The 20,035-nt window shown below is 65.5% G+C and overlaps 1 protein-coding gene and 2 non-coding genes across 12 annotated transcripts; all 3 read left to right on the top strand.

Annotated features, from left to right (window-relative positions):
* Positions 1-875: 875 nt before the first annotated feature.
* On the top strand, positions 876-20,011 carry EIF4G1 (eukaryotic translation initiation factor 4 gamma 1). Of its 10 annotated transcripts, none has more exons than XM_049802528.1 (35): positions 876-979; positions 2,174-2,234; positions 3,626-3,734; positions 3,845-3,931; positions 4,228-4,260; positions 4,886-4,906; positions 5,448-5,621; positions 6,015-6,114; positions 7,912-8,024; positions 9,111-9,203; positions 9,288-9,354; positions 9,719-10,606; positions 11,844-11,932; positions 12,134-12,320; positions 12,598-12,731; positions 12,985-13,122; positions 13,315-13,488; positions 13,567-13,764; positions 14,022-14,168; positions 14,261-14,497; positions 14,583-14,687; positions 15,099-15,252; positions 15,360-15,460; positions 15,561-15,663; positions 15,784-15,886; positions 16,534-16,790; positions 16,885-17,000; positions 17,171-17,343; positions 17,501-17,626; positions 17,719-17,800; positions 18,032-18,130; positions 18,256-18,390; positions 18,480-18,561; positions 18,640-18,780; positions 18,900-20,011. In XM_049802528.1, the coding sequence occupies exons 3-35, from the start codon at positions 3,660-3,662 to the stop codon at positions 19,079-19,081; spliced, it is 4,914 nt and encodes a 1,637-aa protein (XP_049658485.1). In that variant the 5' UTR covers positions 876-979; positions 2,174-2,234; positions 3,626-3,659; the 3' UTR covers positions 19,082-20,011. The 10 variants fall into 10 exon arrangements, with proteins under 10 accessions (XP_049658485.1, XP_049658487.1, XP_049658488.1 ...); XM_049802531.1 differs by having other exon boundaries at positions 903-979; positions 15,796-15,886; XM_049802532.1 differs by having other exon boundaries at positions 903-979; positions 13,003-13,122.
* LOC126040128 (small nucleolar RNA SNORD66) lies at positions 11,978-12,054 on the top strand. Its single transcript, XR_007506547.1, has one exon. It is a non-coding gene; the product is annotated as a small nucleolar RNA SNORD66 (small nucleolar RNA).
* Positions 13,164-13,239, top strand: LOC126040129 (small nucleolar RNA SNORD66). Its single transcript, XR_007506548.1, has one exon. It is a non-coding gene; the product is annotated as a small nucleolar RNA SNORD66 (small nucleolar RNA).
* Positions 20,012-20,035: the final 24 nt, after the last annotated feature.

Consider the following 20,035-nt stretch of genomic DNA (forward strand, 5'->3'; position numbering starts at 1 on the left):
AGTGGGGGATGAACACAGAGTTGTGGGGTGCCATGGGTGCTCCCAGTCCCCTGTGGGTCTGGCTCCTGCTCTTCCCCACCCTGCACCGGGCTGTGACCCCCGTGGCCCCCTGTGCCTGGTGCGGCAGGGTGTGCTGGTGGTGTGCAACTCCCCTGTCTGCTGCGCTGGCACCCACCGCAGCCCAGGACTGCCTGTCCCGGGCTGGGACTGCTCTCCTGGGGGGCTTCAGGGGGTGACCGCCGGGTTCCAGCTGCACCCCCCACACTGGCTGGGGTGTGCTGGGCTCTGCCCTGTCCTGTTTCTAAAACTGGCGGTGCCCCTGGATGAGCGTGGGAGGCTGTGTCTGGATGGGTGCTGGGAGGTGGGGATGGGTGTGGGGTGCTGAGTCCCAAGGGGAGTGGGATGGGTGGAGGGAGGGGTGCCCCCCGCAGGTGCGAGGTGCTGGGTGGGTCCTGGGTGGGTGCCGCTCCTGGGCGCTGGGTGGGCCCAAGTCCCGGGTGAGAGCAGGTGCTAATGGGTGCTGGTCCCGGGACGGTGCCGGTGGGCGGGGCCCCGGGTGGGTCCGGGCCGGGGTGAGGCCGGGTACCGGGTGGGTGGCGGTCCCGGGTGGGTGCCGGGTGCGGCGGCGCGCGACGTGCTCCCGCGCGGGGCGTGCGGGGGAGGGCTGCAGCGGTGGGCGTGACCCGCCGGGAGGCGTGGCTTGCGCGGGAGGGGGCGTTCCCCGCCCCACCCCGTCGCCGGGGCGAGCGGAGACTCCTCCCGCTCCGCCCCGCCCCGCCACGTGACAGCGGCGGCAGGGGCGCGGCGCCGGCGTCACGTGCCGCGGGCGGTGCCCAGAGAGGCTTCAGGCCCCGCCCCCGCGCGCCCCTCCCCCGCGGCGGCGCCCGGCCCCGCCCCTGCGCGCGGCGCGGCTCCGGAAATGGTCGTGCTGCGCTGCGCTGCGGCTGCGTCGGGCCGCGCGCGCTGAAGGAGACTGAAGGTAACGGGCGGGGGCGGGGCGGGCGCGCGCCGCGGGGGGGCGGGTGGGGTGGGAGGGGGGTACCGGTACCGGGCCGCGCGCCGCCGCCCCGGGCCTCGCGCCGCCGGGCCCCTCCGCGCCGCCGCCGCCGCCGCCACCACCGCCACCACCACGTGGGCGCCGCCCCGCCGCCGCCACCACAGCCGCCGCCGCCGGCCCCCTCCCTTGCCCTGCCCTGTCCGCGCTCCGCTCCCCGCCGGGCCCGGCCCGGCCCGGCCCGGCCCCGCCGGTCCCGAGCGGCGCCGCTCCGCGCCCACGTGCCGGCCGGTGCGCCCCGCCGCTGCGCACGTGCTCCCGCCGCTGCGCCCGCCTAGGCCCGCCGCCGCCGCCGCCGCACGTGGTGCGTGCCCCGCCGCCTCCGCCCCGCCCGCCCGTGCCGGTGCCGGTGGGGCCGCGGGCCATGGCGGCGGCCGGCAGTGACACGTGTCCTTGGCAGAGGCCGCCGCCGCCGCGGGGGGGGGCGGGGGAGCGGGGCCGCCGGATGCCGCACCGGGCCCCGCGCCGCGCCCCGCCGCCCCGGCCCCCCTCCCCCCCCCCCCCCCCCCCCTCCCCCGCCGCCAAGATGGTGCCGGCCCCGCAGGCCTGCCCCGCCGCACCGGGACGGAGCCGGCAGCGCCAGCCGGCTGGGCCGCCGCCTCGGCCTGGGGGCGAGGCCGGGCTCGGGCCTGGCGGGGCGGGCTGCTCCCGGGCCGCCGCCGCGGCCTGGCCCGACCCCGCCGCCGGGGCCCCCTTCTCCCCGCCTTGTCGTATGTCGTCGTTCTCCCTTCCCCCCTCCCCCTCCCTCCACCGCCGCCCCGGCCGCCCGGCGAGTCAGCCCCCGCCGCCGCGGAACCCTGCCTCCCGCTCCCCCGGTCGGACGGGGCCTGGCTGACCCGGCCTCGGGCAGGGACCCCCGCCCCGACTGCGGGCCCGGCGCTGGCCCGCGGGCCCGGCCTCTCCCGGCGCGGGGGAGGCAGCGGCCGCGGTGGCTTCTCCTGTTGCACATTTCCCCCCCCCCCCCCCCCCCCGGGACGGGACCCGCCTCGCCCCGGGCACCGCCGGGCCGGCTGGGGACGGGGCAGCGCGGGGCTCGGGCTGGGCTTCTCCGCCCTCCCCCCCCCTTGCCCCGGCGGGGCCCGGGCTGATCTGTCTCTTCCCCTCCCTCCTCTCTCCAAGTCAGTCGGATGAACGGTCTCTGCAGGCCCGCTCAGCCGGCCCAGGTTTTTCCCGCGGGGGGGTGAGTATTCTGCTCGCTCCCGGTTGTGCCGGCGGTGGGGGGGCTGGGGAGGCCGGGTCTGCCCGTGCCGGGGGCTGTCGCCAGACGTCCCCATCCCCTGTGTGACCACCACCCCCCCCCCCCCTCCTCTTTTTTGGGGTGATGGGTGCCAAGGCCGAGCTAAGGTGGCCCAGGCCGCCACGTCCTGGGGCTGGGGGTGTGTGGGGGGAAGTTGTGCTAGGCTGCTCGTGCCAGGCTCTCGGTTCCTCGGTGAATAGGGGGCCGGGGGAGCACCACGGGGGTGCAGCCCAGCCCCTGCCACCTCCTGAAACCCCAGCAGGACCCATCTCCAGTGGGGTTGTGGCTGGGGGAACTCTGTGGTGGGGTGGCAGCCCCCTGTCCCATGTCAGGGTGCAGCCCGGGGCAGGGGGGGGGGGGGAGGGGTCAGGGCACCCTGTGGCCCAGTGGTGCCAGTGTGGCCTGGCGCTGGGGCCGGGGACACACACACGCATGGGGCTGGGGGCTGGCAGTGCTGACGCATCCGGACGTCAGGTTACAGGAGGCACCGTGGTTGCTCCCTCGGGGCTCGCTGGGTTCCATGGGGTGCAGGGGACCCCTGGCGGGGTGGGGGTCACCGCCTCTTCTTCCTGCCCCGGCGGCCTTTGCACTGGGGCGGGGAGAGCGGCACCGGCTGCCAAGTCCCTCCCGGGACAGCCAGGAGGGTGCCCGGGCCGCCTGGGTGCCGGTGGTGGTGGGGGGCTGCGGGCTCCCCTGGGCAGGGCAGTGGGCCGGAGCGTCAGCGGCGTGGGGTGGGGGGGGACGACGACGACGCAGGAGCTGCTCCCTGCCCTCCCCGGTAGGTGTTTGCGGCGTGCACCGGGGACCCGGCGCCACCGGCAGGAACAGGTTTGGCCGGCCAGGGGAAGCGCTTAGTAGGTCAGCCGGGGTGGAGCCGGGCACGGCTGACGCCAGGTGCCCAGGTGCCGCCGGCCCACCCAGCCCCCTGGAATTGGTGGTGGCCTGGGTGCTGGCGGCAGGTCACGGGTACCGGTGCCTGCTTGTGTGGGGTGCCTGGCCGTGCTCTGTGGGGTCATCTCAGGGCAGGGGGTCAGTCCTGCCGGTGGGCACGGCTGGGTTTGGGGCACAACAGGGGGCTTTGCTCCACAAGGTGCAGGGACCTGCCCGGACTGGGTGGCCTGGCAGCGCTCACCCCGTCCCCGTGCCCCAGTGGGGCAGGAGGGGGTGGCTGGGTGTCTGCACCCTGGCGTGATGCCGTCCGTGGGGCAGGGCTGGTGTCTGGCTTTATGCTGAGGGGCTGGAAACGCCACATTTTCAGGGCTGACATAGACAGGAGACAGATGCTCGGGGTGCTGCCCGCCTCCGCCTTACGCCCGCTGTCCCTGTCCCCGCAGATAGCGAGGGGATCCTTATGCACAACCCCATGAAATGAACAAAGCTCCACAGCCCACAGGAGGAGCCCCGACAGCCCCGCACCCTGCCCCTTCTCCCGGACTGCCGCAGGTAACTGGCCCCGTCGGGGTGGGGGAGACCCAGCTTTGTGCCCCCCCCCCCCCCCGAGTTCATGCTGGGGGGTGATGGAGCCATCTCCTTCCCTCCCTGCCTCCCTCCAGCCGACATTCCCACCCGGTCAGACGGCACCTGTGGTTTTTAACCCGGCACCGACCTCACAAATGAATACGCCTTCTCAGCCGCGCCAGGTAAGGGCTTTGCCCCGGGTTGGAGGGGGCGACGTGGGGGGATCCAGCAGCTTTCTGCTTCGTGGCCAAGTAGCCCCCACCACCATGGCGCCCAGGGGTGCGAGGAGCCCCGTGGTGCCCCTTGGGCTTGCGTGCCCCTGCAAGGGGGAGTGTGCCCACGATCTGGACCACGATGGCTGCCTGGGGACCTCCCGGCCCTGGGATGAGGGGGCAGATGCCTCCAGCTGGGGATGCCCACCAAGTGACTGCTCTTCTCTCCTTCCTCCCCTGCCCCAAACTTCCCTCTCCTCTCTCAGTTTCCAGCAGGGCCTCGGGCTATTCACCAGCAGGTACTAACCCGCTTCCACCACCTCGCATGCTGAGCACCCTGCCCTGACACTGCACAGAAACACCCACCCTGGGCATGGAGGGGCCAGGGAGCACGTGGGGACACCAGAGCTGGGGGACGGGCTGGTCTGGGGAAGGCAGGGGACACCTGCTTGACTTTGAGGGGGGGGTTTCCTTGCAGTGTCTCCCCAGTTTCCTCCTTGCATGAAGCCTGCAGCATGTGGCTGTGCCTGTGCTAACCCCAGCCCAGGCTGCTGCTTCTGCCTGTGCCCTTCCTCATCCTCCTCTTCCTCTTCCTCCCCACTTTGTGGGGTTCTCCCAAGGCCCTGTGGTGCAGAGCAAGGCTCTGGACCTCCCTCAGCCCTCTTATGTGGAGGAGCTGCTGAGGACAGATCTGGTGACGTCCTTGGTTCTGCTGGCTGGGAGCCCCTCAAACCCTTTCCTGCACTTTGGGGGTCCCTACAGGGGACCCTGGTGGATTTGGGATGTGCGCACCGGGCAAAGGGCTCCCCAGCCTCCTTGTCCCCTCCTCTGCCAGCCACCCGGTGTCCAAGCCCTGTCCCAATGCGGGTAACTCCTGTCTCTCTCTTTCCCCTTTTCCCTCTGTACGCGTGCGCTTGCTAACAGGGAGGATTCAGGTCTCTTCAGGTAACGCTTTCTCCTTGCACTGGGGTGTGTGCGCGGACCCTTTCATGCCCGCTTGCTGCTGGGCTTGAGCTGCTGCTCCCGGGGGTGCTCCTGCCTGGCGAATAAGCCGGGTCGGGATGAACGGCACGGGCCAGTGGGGGAATAGCTGGCTCCGCATACCCTGGCTGTCCGGCTCCGGCGCGGTTCAGCACAACGGGACTACAGGTCCCAGCATTCAATGCGAGCGCCGGGAACCGGTGTAAAGCACGCCGGGACCCGCCACCGCCGAGCTGCGTGCGGCCCGTGGCCGGCTCCGGGCGCTGGAGCTGCCGGCCCCCATCGGGCTGGGAGGGGGCCGCGCCGGGCATGAGCTGGGTCGGGTGGACCCAGGCGGCCCCGCAGGTGCGTGGGAACAGGACGGTGCCAGGGTGGGGGGCAGCATCCTGGGGCGGGGGGGTGGGGGGGCTGGTGGGTGGTGGCGTGGTGTCTCCCTGCTGCGTGCATCCGCACTGAGTCGGGGTGCTGGCACTCTACCTGACGCCGTGCCCCATCTCTCCCCAAGCATTTCTACCAGAACAGGGCGCAGCCTCCCGCCAGCGCGTCCCGCGTGCAGAGTAACACGACGGCCCGTCCCGGCCCCCCTGCCCATGTGTATCCGGCTGCTTCCCAGGTGATGATGATACCCTCCCAGATATCCTACACACCTTCCCAAGGAGCCTATTACATTCCCGGACAGGTGAGGGCCGTGCCCCGGGCTCTGCGGGAGGGGGCTGGGGTGGGCACTGGTGGGGGGTGTTGCCCGGGGTTGGAGCCCAGGTCTGTTTTGGGAGGGTGGAAGGGGTCCCCCAGGCTCTCTGAGCACCCACTGATTTGAAAGGGGTCCCCCAGGCTCTCTGAGCACCCACTGATTTGAGCAGGGTGTTGCTCGCCTCTGTAGAGGGGTGGCAGGCAGCGCTGGTCCCCGTCCCCGCCAGCCCTCCGAGGTGCCTGGTGCCTGTTTTGCCTGCATCCTGCTCCCTGCCCTGGCACTCAGCTGGTTCACGGGCAGGCTTGAGGATACATCAGTGGTTTGGGGGTACATCCATGTCCCACAGGGGAGGTAACTGACCTTTCTTCTCCCCCATTGCAGGGTCGCTCCACGTACGTCGTCCCAACCCAACAGTACCCGGTCCAGCCTGGCGCCCCTAGTTTTTACCCTGGAGCCAGCCCCACAGAGTTCGGGACTTACGGTACAGATGGGGGGCTTGCTCTGCTCCCTGGTACTCTTCCAGCCCCAGCACTTCCCCTGTTTTTTTGCTCCCCTGCCTCTGGCCTCCCTACAGTACCCTGTGCTCAGGAGCTGAGCACAGACCCCTCTGCCATCTCACTGGGGCCATCTCTGTGACTGTTACAGGCTGGTTTAGGGGGGCAGGGGGTGTTGCCTGTCTCCCAGCAGCACTTGAGGGCTGCGCATCGTGTCCCACCGGTCTATCCACCCCCACCCTTTTCCAAATCGGGACCGTTTAATGTTTAACTCTCCTGGCGGAGGTCTGGGGCAGACTTTATCCCCTGTTCCCCCACATTCACCGTCAAGGTGGTGAGCAGTTTTGTGCTTGCTGACCCCCCCCAGCCTCGGCTCCGCGCTCCCCAAGGAGCCAAGCCTGAGGTGCCAGGGCTGCTCCGTGCCTGCCCTCTCCCGGCGCTGGGAAGCGGCGGTGTGAGCAGCCCCCCCCCTTCTTCCCCCCCCTCGCATGTGGCCACCCGGACTGTGACTATATTTAGGCTTGGTCGGTCTCGGGAGGCCCGGCAGACACAGAAATGTGAGCCGAGGCCTCCGGCCTGGCCCCGGCACGGCAGCAAAGCATAACCGGGGCAGAGATGGGCTTCTCCTGAGCCAGGTACGTGCCCGTCCTCCCTCCCTCTTGTCCTGGGGCCCAGCCGGCCCCTTGGAGGAGGGAGATGGGCCCCAGTAGCGGCCAGCTCCCCCGCTCAGGCCAGGGCACGGCTGCTCTTTCGTGCCCGACGCTGGGGCATCTGCTGGGTGTCTCTGTGGGGTCCCGGGATGGGTTTTCCCCCTGCCTCCGCTTTGGGGCTGCAGCTGTTCTCAGGGCAGCTGGCAGCAGCGTGCCCCTTGCCCGCAAGACTGGGTGGGTGGCCTGGCATGGCATGGCCTCGATGGGCGAGGCGAGCTGGCCCTCCTGGTCTCTGGGGCTGGACAGCTCGGGGGGTCTCCCTCCCTCCCCCTGGCCCATCCCAGGGTGAGAAGCCTGGCTGCTGCCCCCTCTCCCCCCTGGACAGAATGAGGGGACCCTGGCTCAGGCACCAGAGCACCTTGGGTGAGTTCCAGGCTAAGCACAGCCGGGAAGGCACTGGAGCCAGAGGGGGCCAGGGCCCAGCTGTGCCTGTGTCTGACACCCCCCACCCGCCCCCCATGCCCATATCCTCGTGGTGCTGCTCTGGGGTGATGGTTGCAGATGCCCAGGGAGGAGCGGAGCGCCTCTTAGGGGCTGTGCCAACCCTGGATGGGGTCCAGCTCTGCCTCCGGCCCCCGGCACAGCTCCCTCCTCCAGGCTGGGCTTGCCGGGGGCTCAGCCTGTGCGGGGAGCCCGAGCCCCTCGGCCTGGGTGTGAATGGAGGGTGCGGACGGGGCTGCCTGGTGCCGCCCTTGGGCTGGTGCCGGCCCTGGGGAGATAAGGGTGCCGGCAGAAAGGCGGCTGCCGGTGGAGCCGGGACGCCCGTACCTGGCATGGCCGAGCGTCCCGGCCGGGCCGTTGGTGGTGTGGAGCCGGTGGGCACGGCAGGTGCCCTCAGGGCCCGGCTGGGCGTGGGGGCGGCGCGGGGACGCTCTGCTTCACAGGGAAGGAATTCGGTCAGGCCTGTCAAGCGGGTTGGGACGACCTGGGCCGGATGCGATGGGGGTTCACTGCAGAGCGGCACGGGCTCCCCAGGCTTCTGACAGACCCCTGTGTTTGGGGGATCGGGGGGTCCCCAGGACAGGCTTGAAGGATCTAGGTTGGCCGGTCTGACGCTGTCTCCTCTCCTCCCAGCGGGTGCTTATTACCCGGCACAGGGGGTGCAGCAGTTCCCAGCGGGGGTCCCTACCGCCCAGGTCATTGTGAGCCAGCAGCCGCCGATCCCCCCAAAACGAGAGCGCAAGACGGTAAGAAGCCATCCACCTCCAGGCATGGGGGGGGGTCTCGCGTGCAGGAGGGGATGGTGCCAGCCCCAGGTACCTGTGGTGTGTAGGATGGGATGTGGTGCAGCACGTCGTGGAAGGGGGGCGCGGCACAGGGCCATGCCTCCCCCCCCCCCCCAGGCTTGGGGGGGGGGGTTGCTGAGTGAGGGAACTGGGGTGCGTGACTGATGTTGGCAACCTTGGCTGTCCCGGCGGGCAGCGTTGTGCTGAGTCACGGCTCCTGGGGGGGGTGGGGGTGCCGCGGCTGCCAACTGCTGTCTGCTCCCGGAGATGCCGGCACTCGGAGGCCTCGCGCGGGGCCTATTTATAGCGGGGAGCTGGGCGGCTGCCGGCATGGCCCCACAGCGGGGGGCAAGGGGTGCCACTGGGCCAGAGAGGGGGGATGCTGGCATTTCCTCGGCAGAGGGGCCTCGGTGCCCCTCGGGCTCTGCTCTTGCTGCCCTGGAAGCAGGTCATGTTTGGGGGTGGGGAGGGCAAGACCCCTGGCTGCACTGTGCCCCCCACCTGAGTCCCAGACCCATGTGTGTCCCCCACTCAATTCCCAGCAGGGTGCCCTGTGGCTTCTGCTGCACCCATGGCAGCCACAGTGAGACTGCAGGCGTATGGGCTCGCCGTGACTTTTGCATGGCAAGGCCTGTCCCCTCTGCTGTCCCTGAGGTGGGAGGGGGGTCGCCGCAGCCCCTGTGCCAGCGTAGTGATGCCTTGGGATGCCCTGACCCCCGGAGACATGCACTGGCTTGGGGACACGGTGCTGGCTCCGACTGCCTGGCACGATGGCTTGCAAGGCTCGCCGTGCCCCTCTCTGTCCCTGTCCACTGGGCATTGGGACAGGCTGGTGTCTGTGGGGCACTGTGCCCCGTGGGGAGAGGAGGTGGCACCCGTGGGTCCCCAGGCTGTATGTGGCCAGGGCAGGCAGAGCGCTGAATGAGCCTCTCCTCTCGGAGAAGGGGGTGTCCTGTGGGTGTGGGGCCTAGGGAAAGTGGGTGGCCCATGTGCTTTGTCCCCAACCCCTCTGACAGCTTCCCCTTCTCTGCCCTGACCCGGGGACAGATCCGGATACGAGACCCCAACCAAGGCGGCAAGGACATCACTGAAGAAATCATGTCCGGAGCAAGGACCTCATCCACCCCTACCCCTCCACAGGTAAGGGGACCCCCCTGCCGACTCCCTGACTGGGGCAGCGGGATGTGCACGGGGCCCTGCTGAAGTCCCTCTTTGTTCCCCCAGGCTGGAAGCGGTTTGGAGCCGCAGGCCAATGGAGAGACTCCCCATGTAGCAGTTATTGTCCGGCCAGGTAAGTGTCCATGCTGGGGGTGGGTGTGCCAGCCAGCAAGGCTGCTGCCAGGCTCCATGTTGTTGGCACTGCGGGGTGCGAGATGCCAGCCCTGCCATTGCTCTCTTCACCTGGGGCTTGTGGGGTCAAACGCATTCCCTGCATACCTGGTGACTGGTGCCCCCACGTTGGGTCCAGGAGAGTTTATAGGGGCTGTCTGCTCACCCCAGCTGTCCCCTGGAGGACCCCTGTCATCCCGGTCACCTGTTTGTGATGGGGATTGGCACATCTGTCCCTATTCCTCCTGCAGATGGAGGGATCTGGGGGGGGATGCGGGGTGAGCGAGTGATTGGAGAGCTCCCCATTAATGCCGCCCACCTTGCAGATGACCGCCCGAAGCCGGCGCTGGTGGTGAGCAAGCCCGTCTCCCTGGAGCCCAGCAAGTCAGCGTCCCCGTCACCTCCCCCTCCCCTCATCCCTGAGGTGGAGCCCGTGGTGCTCTCGGCCGTGACGCTGGTGCCAATGGAGCCCCCGGTGGATGCGGACACTAAAGTGGAGCTGGGCGAGGCGCCGCCCGACCCTCACAAGACGTTTAGCGCCATCACTACAGTGCCAGGGGCTGCGGAGCTGCCCCTCGTGCCCGCGCCCAACATGGACACGGTGGCTGTGGAGGAGGAGGAGGAGGAGGAGGAGGTCGCCATTCCCCTCCCGGAGCCCACCCCACAGGCACCCGCGCCCCCCGAGGTGCCGCCGGTGCCCGTTGTCCCCCCGATGCCAGCCGTGCCCCCGGTGCCGGCCGCGCCGTCGCCGCCGCCTGTCGTACCACAGGCCCCCGAAGCGCCCGCCAAACCCGCCTCCCCCAGCCCCCCGCCGCCCCGGGAAGAGCCCTGCCCTGAGCCGGCTGCCGAGCCTGCTGCTGAGGCCAACGGGGTCTTAGAGGAGGTGCCCGAGCCGGTTCCTGAGGTGCCCGTGTGCCAGCCGGTGCCTGCGCCAGTGCCCGCGCCCACCCTGGACTCCCCCATCGCCCAGCCCGAAGAGCTGCCCCTGCCCAATGGGGTGGAGGGCACCGGCAAAGCAGAGCCGAGCGAGGAGCAGCCCGAGTCGGACGTCAGCCCCATCTCGGAGCCTGAGGAACCGGCCCAGCCCAGCACTCCTGCCTCCCCCCCAGCAGAGGAGGAGGAGGAGGAAGAGAGTGAAGGCCCGGGTGAGGCCCAGGAGCGGAGCTCGAGCCCGGCCCCTGCCCCTTCGCAGACCTCGGAGGCGACTGCGCAAGGTTGGGGATGCTGGGCTGGGGCGTGCGGGGCCGCGGGGTGCCCCAGGGTGGGTGTTAGGTAACCGGGGGGGGGGTGTGTGTGTGTGTCACCCGGGTGCAATGCTAGGCATGGCATATGGGGAGGGTACTGGAGAGGGGGATGGGGTTAGGTGACCTGGGACATGTGGGTATGGGGTGCTGGGGGGGACAAGGTGCCTGCGGATGGCAAGATGGGAAGAGATGTCTGGGGAATGCATCCATATGCAGGATTATGGCGTGGGTATAGAGGAGTGTATGTGTCAGGGTGCCCTGTGTCATGGGGAATGGGGTGCCATGAGGGAAGTCTCTTTTATGTGATGCCTTATGTGGGGGTGTAGGGCAGGTGAGTTGGGGTTGTATCTGAGGGCTGTCCCCAGCCATCCGGGGACATGGGGAGGTGCAGTGGGTGGAGGGGTGGCAGGGGAGATGTGGAGCTGTGGGGCTGTAGCTGTGTGGGGCACCCTGCGTAGGGGTATGCAAGTACATAGGCATGCCTGGGGAAAGTGGGGTGCCCTGGGGATGTGCTGGGGCAAAGACACGTCTTTTTTTTAAGCACACTGCACAGGAGTGTGGGGGTTACATAGGGGTACCGTGGGAGGGTAGGGAAGATGGGTGCACGGTATGTGTTCATACAGAGCACCCTGTGCAGGGATACAGGGGGCTATAGGAGGGTGACCTGGGGGCAGTTGTGCTTCTGGGGAGCACCTCTGTATGGGGTGGTATATAAGGGTGCCAGGGAGGGGAACATAAATGGGGGCAGAGGTGTGTGTGGGGATCTCCCCATAAGGGCTCCCCTGCAGAGGGGTGTGGGTGTCTGCAGGGATCCTCCTCCAAGGAGGATGGAGAGCGCTGTGCTAGGAAACAGGTGTGGATGGGGTGCTTCTGAGAGGCACAGGGTAAATTGGGGTGCAGCGGACAGATGGGGAGAGGTGTGAGGTGTGTATGGGATGTACTCTCAGGTGCACGCTTAGGGAGCGGGCTGCCTTGGTGGGCTGTGTGTAGGATCCGCAGGGCTGCAGATGTCCAGGTGGGTACACAGCGTCGCTGGGGATGGGGGCTGTGCTGGGGTGGCAGGACGACATCCCCATGGCTCCCCACGGCCCCATCCTGAAGCTCGCCTGGTGTTATTGGGGCCTTGCTGGTGATCCTGGAGCTGCTGTCAGGGTATGCGGGGGACTGGGAGGGTTCCTGTCCTTCACCTGCCTGCCTCTCCTCCCAGTCGCCATGTCGGTGCCAAAGAAGAAGCGAAGGATGAAGGAGCTGAACAAGAAGGAGGCAGTAGGCGATTTGCTGGATGCCTTTAAAGAGGTGAGTGTCCCAGGGGTGTCCGGGGGTCACCCTGTGTCCTGTCTCCTCCTGTGATGAACTCTGCTTTGTGCCATCGTGTCTGGGCCACTGATGCTTCGTGATGGTAATGAGGATCTGAGGGGGGGCGGATGCCTGGGTGCAGGGTGGAGGGGGCAGGACTAGGCTCACAAGGTGACTGCTGTTCTGTCTCTCCCAATGCAGTCTCAGATCAGTGACAGTGCCTCGGAGGCGGAGAACAAGCCCCCCGCGTCCGCCCCTGCCCGTGAAGCAGAGGACGCAGCCCCCACCCGTCCACAGGAAGAGTCTGAGGAGACGTGGGAGGAGAAAGAGGACAAGCTGGCCCCAGAGAAGAGCAAGGCTGCTGACCAGAAGTACCGCTACAAGGAAGGTGAGCTGTGCCTTGGCCCAGGCCTGTGCTGGGAGCCACCGCCTTTGGACCCAGTGGTGGGTATGGTGGGGGTGGCATGGCCTGGCTGTCCTAAACCTCACACTCTCCTCCCATCTTGTCCCCAAACCTGACACGGAGTGGGGGACAGAGGTCCCAGGGCAAGGGTCCTGTCTACCTCCCACCTTGCTGGTCCCTGTGTGGGCCTGGACCTGCCACAGCTCAGGGTGGAGGATACAGGACAGGCACATCAGGGTCTCCCTCTTGCCCCCTACTGCAGAGCAATGGAAGCCATTGAACCCTGAGGAGAAAAAGCGATATGACCGTGAGTTCCTGCTGGGTTTCCAGTTCATCTTTGCCAGCATGCAGAAACCCGAGGGACTGCCCCAGATTACAGATGTGGTGCTGGACAAGGTCGGTGCGGCCCTGGAAATTGGGGGAGTGTGGGTGGTGCCTGGGTGGGGGTCTGGCTCCTCTTTGTGCCTTGTCAAGGCAGGGCAGGGACTTAACCTGCTGTGCTCGGGGTCCTGTTGCAGCATCTGCAACGCGCCTTGAGCCTGGGGTTGGTGTGGGGGGGCACCTCTGGGGCCGCCTTTCCAGTTCCTTGTCCCGGCGCTGAGGCTGGGGGATGGATCCATCCCGCTCCTCTGCCCCCGGGCATCCTCAGCCCTGTGTACCTTCGCAGGCCAACAAGACCCCACTGCGGGCACTTGACCCCATCCGCCTCAGTGGCATGAACTGCAGCCCTGACTTCACTCCCTCCTTCGCCAACCTTGGCCGGCCCGTCATGGGCAACCGGGGCCTGGTGAGTATCTCCTCATTTCACCCATGCCGTACCCGTCTGCCTCTCTGTGATGATCAAGCCTTCGAGCCGCTGTGTCTGGGCCACTGATGTCCATGATGGAGCTGAGGATCTGAGCAAGGCAGATGGGGACACCCCAGGAGCCAGCTTGGCTGGTCCCAGAGCAAAGGGCTGAGTTTCTTCTCCCCATGTCAGCCCTCAGGCCTGGGTCCTCGCCGCTCCCAGCAGAGCCAGAGGAAGGAGCCCCGCAAAATCATTGCCACTGTGTCCCTAAATGAGGATGTCAAGCTGAACAAGGCCGAGAAGGCCTGGAAACCCAGCAGCAAGCGTGCTTCCGAGGAGGAGGATCCTGAGAACATCAAGACGCAGGTGGGAGCTGGGGCAGGTGGGCGGTGAGAGGGCAGCAGGGGACATGCCCGGCTCTTGCTGACCGTGCTGTCCTTGCAGGAACTTCTCCGCCGCGTCCGCAGCATCCTCAACAAGCTGACGCCCCAGATGTTCCAGCAGCTGATGAAGCAGGTGATGGAGTTGTCCATCGACACGGAGGAGCGGCTCAAGGGTGTCATCGACCTCGTCTTCGAGAAGGCCATCTCGGAGCCAAACTTCTCTGTTGCCTATGCTAACATGTGCCGTTGCCTTATGGGGGTGAGCAGGAGCTGGGGAGGGTCTCCCGCCGAGCTGGCAGGGGTTTGTTCGGGGGGCCTCAGCTGAGCTCAGCAGGGTGCAGGTCCTTCTGTGTGGGGTGGCAAAACTGGGGTGTATGGATGGAGGACCAAGTCCAGAGTCTTAGCAGGTTATCACGAAGGTGTAGGGTGGTTTGAGCGGTGCCTGGGCCTTAGCTGGTCAGCTTTTGGGGAAGACACGACTCATGCTCCTTGCCTGGGTTGTACCTCTCGCTGCAGCTCAAAGTGCCCACAACAGACAAGCCCACGGTGACTGTGAACTTCCGCAAGCTGCTGCTAAACCGCTGCCAGAAGGAGTTTGAGAAGGACAAAGATGATGATGAGATCTTTGAGAAGCGGCAGAAGGAGATGGATGATGCCAGTGCTGTGAGTTGGGGTGGGAGGCTGCAGCTGAGGGCTGGCATGGGTGCTCTCAGGGCAGCTGTGGACTGACCTGCCCTGTTGTGCCCTCCCTGCAGCCTGAGGAGAAGGCACGCATGAAGGATGAGCTGGAGGAGGCACGGGACAAGGCCCGGCGGCGATCCCTGGGCAACATCAAGTTCATCGGAGAGCTCTTCAAACTGAAGATGTTGACGGAGGCCATCATGCACGACTGTGTGGTGAAGCTGCTCAAAAACCATGACGAGGAGTCTCTTGAGTGCCTTTGCCGCCTGCTTACCACCATTGGCAAGGACTTGGACTTTGAGAAGGCCAAGGTACCCCTTGCCCTGCCCTGCCTTGCCTTGCCCTGCCCTTGCCTTTGGGAGGGATGTGACTGACCGTGACTCTGTCCCTCTATAGCCCAGGATGGACCAGTACTTCAATCAGATGGAGAAGATCATCAAAGAGAAGAAGACATCATCCCGAATCCGTTTCATGTTGCAGGATGTGATCGACCTCAGACGGGTAAGGCGTGTGGCCTGCTGTTGCCCAGAGACTGTCCTCTGACCCTTGCTTGGTCCCATGGAGCTGCTGGTCTGTGTCCTCTGAGTGCCAGCAGTCCGTGTGTCCCCGGGAGGGGAGAGATGGGTATGTAAGCTGTGGCGAGCCCCAGAGACACCATGCTAGCCCCCAGCCCTTGGTTAGCATGGTAGTGATAGTGGGCACACAGTAACTGGCGGCTGTTTAATGCAGGGGGGCTCTGGAAACTGAGCCCTTTTGTGCCAAAAGCTGCCACAGCACACAGGGAGCTGTGATGGCCGAGGCAGGAGACCGGCCTGAGGCTTTGAGGGTGGGATGGCTGGGAAGGGGGAATGCCTCAGCCTCCATCCTCCAGTCAGCTCAGTGCCCTCTTCCCTCCTTCCCTGCCCTCTGCAGAATAGCTGGGTGCCGCGGCGAGGAGACCAGGGCCCCAAAACCATAGACCAGATCCACAAGGAAGCAGAGATGGAGGAGCATCGGGAACATATCAAAGTACAGCAGCTCATGTCGAAGGACAAGAGGAGAGGACCCCCCGGGCCATCCTCCAGCAGTGAGTACCCAGGCTCAGGGGCACCTGAGGCTGCCAGGAGTGGGTTGCTCCCACTGGGCACTGCTTGAGGATGGACTATGCCTTATGTCTGTCTCCCTTGTGCCCAGGTGGGCGCGGGAGCCTGGTCGCAGATGATGGCTGGAACACAGTGCCCATCAGCAAGGGCAACCGGCCCATTGACACCAGCAGGCTAACAAAGATCACCAAGGTGAGGCTGGGGGTGCAGTGTGGGCAGCTGGAGCCGACTGCCTGGCCCAGATCCTGCCTTGGTGTGGGGTTCAGATCTGACTCTGTCTCTCCACCTGCAGCCTGGATCCATTGACTCCAATAACCAGCTCTTTGCACCAGGCGGGCGGCTGAGCTGGGGCAAAGGCAGCAGCGGAGGGTCTGGCGCAAAGCCTGCAGATTCAGGTAGGCAGTGTGGGGCTGGCTGGGTGCTGTTCGATGGGGCGGGAGGGGGGATCCTTTCCCCGGTGGTTCCCGTACCCGGGGAGGTGCCGAACTCTGAGACTCCCCTCTTTTCACGCCCAGCATCTGATTCAGGGCGGCCAGCCACGAGCACCTTGAACCGCTTCTCAGCACTCCAGCAGTCGACCCCTGCCGAGAGCCTGGAGTCCCGCCGCGTGGTGCAGAGGTGAGGGGCCAGCCCTGCCTTGGTGTGTGCGTGTGTTGGTCTGCAGCCAGGGAGGAGCCCTCTGAATCGGACAGTGGTTGGTCAATATGTAGGCAAACGTATGGCGTCTGGGCTGGAATAATCCCCTGTGGCAGGGTGGAGCTCAGAGTTGGTGGTGAGTCCTTGCAGGAAAGAAGGCTGACCCCACCCTGGGCTTCCTCCCCATTGTTCGGCAGTTGGGGGACCACACCTGGGTGCTGGGTCCGACCTGATGGTCCTGGGACCAGATGGACATTGATGGGCTGGAGGGAGTCCCGTAGAGGCTGAGGCACGAGGTCCCCAGGGAGAGCTGGAGTTGGGTTTGTTCAGGAGAAGAGGAAAACAATGGGGAAGTCACCACAGTCTGCAGCAGGGGGAAGGTGTGGGCAGCATGGGGCCAGGCTCTGCTCAGCCATGCCAAGGGACAGACTGAAAGGCAAAGGGCATGAGTTGGAATAGGGGAGAAACAGGGAAAAATGTTTTCCCCTGAGGGTGGTCAAGTGCTAGAAGAGGCCCTGGAAAGGGCTGGGATTGGAGTGGGACAACCTCGCCTTGCAGAACTCTGCAGTCTGGGGTCAGGGAGAGTGGCGATGGGGTCTTCATACTGTGTCTGTCCTTCTCCCACCCAGGAGCAGCTCCAGCCGCGACAGATCAGAGAAGGCTGGGGACAGAGGGGACCGGGAGTCACGTTCGGAGAAGGGCAGCGACCGCCTGGAGCGTCCTGACCGGGGCGAGCGGGCAGACAGGAACAGATCTGCCCTCACCAAGAGGAGTTTCAGCAAAGAGACAGAGGACAGGAGCCGAGAACGGGAGAAGCAGGGTGGCCCTGAGGCTGTGCGCAAGGCTGCTAGCATGACAGAGGAACGGGACAGGAGCCGAGAGACCAGTGAGCTGGGGAGGAGCAGTGTCCTGGGGGTCTGGCTGCGGCCTGGGGCTCTGCCTGTCCCAGGTGGTGCCTGATCCTTGCTCTCTCCTCGCAGTTAAGCAAGAGCCAGCACCTCCCGCAGCATCCCCCAAGCCTGCGCTGTCAGAAGAGGAGCTGGAGAAGAAATCCAAGGCGATCATAGAGGAATACCTGCACATCAATGACATGAAGGTGAGGAGGGGGTGGCCAGGCACAGCTCCATGTGACCCCTGTAACACGCCATCCGCTTCCCTGGGCGGTAGTAGTGTTGGGCAGGGTGCTGGCAGTGCCTGAATGAGGAAGGTAGGGGGGAGCCAGGGCTGGCTGTGGGGCAGTACTGACCCCCACCTTTTTCCCCACAGGAGGCCCTGCAGTGCGTGCAGGAGCTGGGCAGCCCTTCCTCGCTCTACATCTTTGTGCAGAACGGCATCGAGTCCACGCTGGAGAGGAGCACCATCTCCCGCGAGCACATGGGGGTCCTACTGTGCCAGCTGGTGAAGGCAGGCACACTCTCCAAGGAGCAGTACTACAAAGGGTGAGGGGCTGGGGCAGCCTGGCCCTGACCTGATATTTGCCTGGCTTTGAATTTGGCCTTGCCTTGAGCAGGGCTCATCACTTGAGACCTCCTGAGGTCCCTCCCAGCCAAGGGCGTGGGGGCTGCTGAATCCCAACGGCCCCCCTCTGCCCTGCAGGCTGCGGGAGATCCTGGAGATTGCGGAAGACATGGAGATTGACATCCCGCACATCTGGCTGTACCTGGCCGAGCTCATCACCCCCATCCTGCAAGAGGAAGGTATCCCCATGGAGGAGCTGTTCAGGTGAGGGCCGTGTCCCTCCGCGGGGCTGCCACAGGGTCCCATGGGGGGCTCCTGGGGGCAGGTAGCTCAACCAGGTCTCTTGTGCCCCACAGGGAGATAACGAAGCCCCTGTTGCCTATTGGGAAGGCCACCACGCTGCTGGTTGAGGTGCTGGGCTTGTTATGCAAGGGCATGGTAAGTGCATGGGGCTTGCGTAGCTGCTGACTGCTGCCTCCAGGACTGGCAGCCTGTTTGGGGGGGCAGCTTGCCATGCGGGGACTGAGCCCCTCTGCCACCAGAGGGGTCGGCAGGGGGCATCCCTTGCTGTGTCTGGGTGATGGGGGTGGCATGGTCAAGCTGTGGTATCCCCCTTCCTGGAGATGGGGGGCACGGGGTACTGGTGTTGACTGTCTGTCTGGCCTGCAGAGCCAGAAGACTGCAGGCAAGCTGTGGCGGGACGGGGGCCTGAGCTGGAAGGAATTCCTGCCTGAGGACCAGGATGTCAACAAATTTGTCACAGAGCAGGTGGGAGCTCAGCGTTGGCGAGGGGCAGAGACGGGCCGTAGGGGGGACCCTCGGTGGTCCTGCTGCCAGGAGTGTGGTGTTGCCCCATGCTGCCTTTAACAGCTTGTCTCTGCCCGCTCCCCCAGAAATTGGAGTACACAATGGGGGACAGCTCAGACACACCAAGCCGCAAGGAGCTGACCTCAGAGGAGCTGTGCAAGCAATTGGACAAACTGTTGAAGGAGAACCCGAACAACCAAAGAATATATGACTGGATCGAGGTGAGGGTGTGGGTGCAGCGCCCACGGGTCTGGGGCCTCCCTTCTGACTCCCTCCCCACCTCACAGCCCCTTTACCCTCCCTCCTCCAGGCCAACCTGAGCGAGCAGCAGATCTCGTCCAACACGTTTATCAGGGCCCTGATGACATCCGTGTGCCACTCGGCCATTGTCTGTGAGTACGAGGGTGAGGCGGGGGAAGGGGCTGTCCCCCTGCCCATGCTGCCCCCCTCTCATGCCCTGTCTCCTGCAGTCGAGAACCCCTACCGCCTGGACGCCCTGGTCATCCGCAACCAAGCCAAGCTGCTGCAGAAGTACCTGCGGGATGAGCAGAAGGAGCTCCAGGCGCTCTACGCCCTGCAAGCCTTGGTGGTGAAGTTGGACCAGCCTCCCAGTGAGTGTTGCGGGATGGGTGGGCTGAGGAGGGGGGGGTGTGGCAGCTGTGTCCCCACCCCAGCAGGGTGGCTTGTGGCCGGGGAATGGCAGGGGCCCCACTTTTTCCTCTCCCCCCAGACCTGCTGCGGATGTTCTTTGACGCCCTCTACGATGAGGATGTCATCAAGGAGGAGGCTTTCTACAAGTGGGAGTCCAGCAAGGACCCGGCCGAGCAGCAGGGCAAAGGGGTGGCTCTCAAATCAGTGACAGCCTTTTTCACCTGGCTCCGGGAAGCCGAGGATGAGTCGGACAACAACTGAGCAACCGTGAGGAGGAGGAAGTGGGGAGAGAGAGCGGGGCACCCTGGGGAGTGACTCCATCCCCTCCCACCCCTGGCCCCCCTGGACTTGCTGATGCCAGGGCCGAGGGACCTGCTGTGCCCCCCACAGCCCCCCTCTTTCTTTTCAGTTCTCCTCCTCTCCCTCCTCCCCCTGTCCCAGTTCTATTTGCAAGGCCTGTACTAGTTTGTCACGATGATAATAAATGGATGCTGATGGAGGCGGCTGTTGCCGTGGGTCCCCTCAGGGCCCCTCCTCTCCCCCCTCCCAGCGCAGGCACACCGGGTCTCCAGGAGCGGGGCAGAGCACCCCCAGACTCATGTCATGGGGAGGGGGGATGGGATGGGGACATATCTCTCCCCTCCTCTCCCCCCTCTTCTTCTTCCTCCCCACTTCTTGCTGAAATATAGAGAGATTATATATATATAAACTTATTAAATTTGGTTTGGGGACAGGAGCGTGATTTCTCCCCCTCCCCTGTCCTCTCTCTATTCCTCCATCACTGCCTGGACCCCCCCTCTATGGTTTTTTATTTTAAATATAAATCATTCCCCCCCCAGCTCCTGCTCTGACACCTGGGGAGGGTGCCGGGGAGGAGGGGGGGTGACCCCTTCTCTCTGGGCCAGGCTGAGTCCCCGTCCTCCCTCAAAGCCCCCATCCTCCTCCCAAACGTTTAAGGCCACAATTGGGCAACCGACGGGGCGGCCCCCCATCCGCGTCCCCTGTATTTATAGAGCGCCGGATGTGACGAGCCGCACGTGTAATTATTAAAACAAGGATTCAATTACTGGTCACGTGAATTTGTAAATAATTTTTTTTTGCTTTTTTTTTTTTCTTTATGGAGTATTTAATTGAAGATTTAAAGGCATCTTTTCACCTTAAAACTGGAAATAAAAGAACATTGCTAAATAATGCCCCGTGTGCCGCTGTTGCCGC

The sequence above is a fragment of the Accipiter gentilis genome, chromosome 6 (genome assembly GCF_929443795.1).
Source record: "Accipiter gentilis chromosome 6, bAccGen1.1, whole genome shotgun sequence".
NCBI lineage: Eukaryota > Metazoa > Chordata > Aves > Accipitriformes > Accipitridae > Astur > Astur gentilis.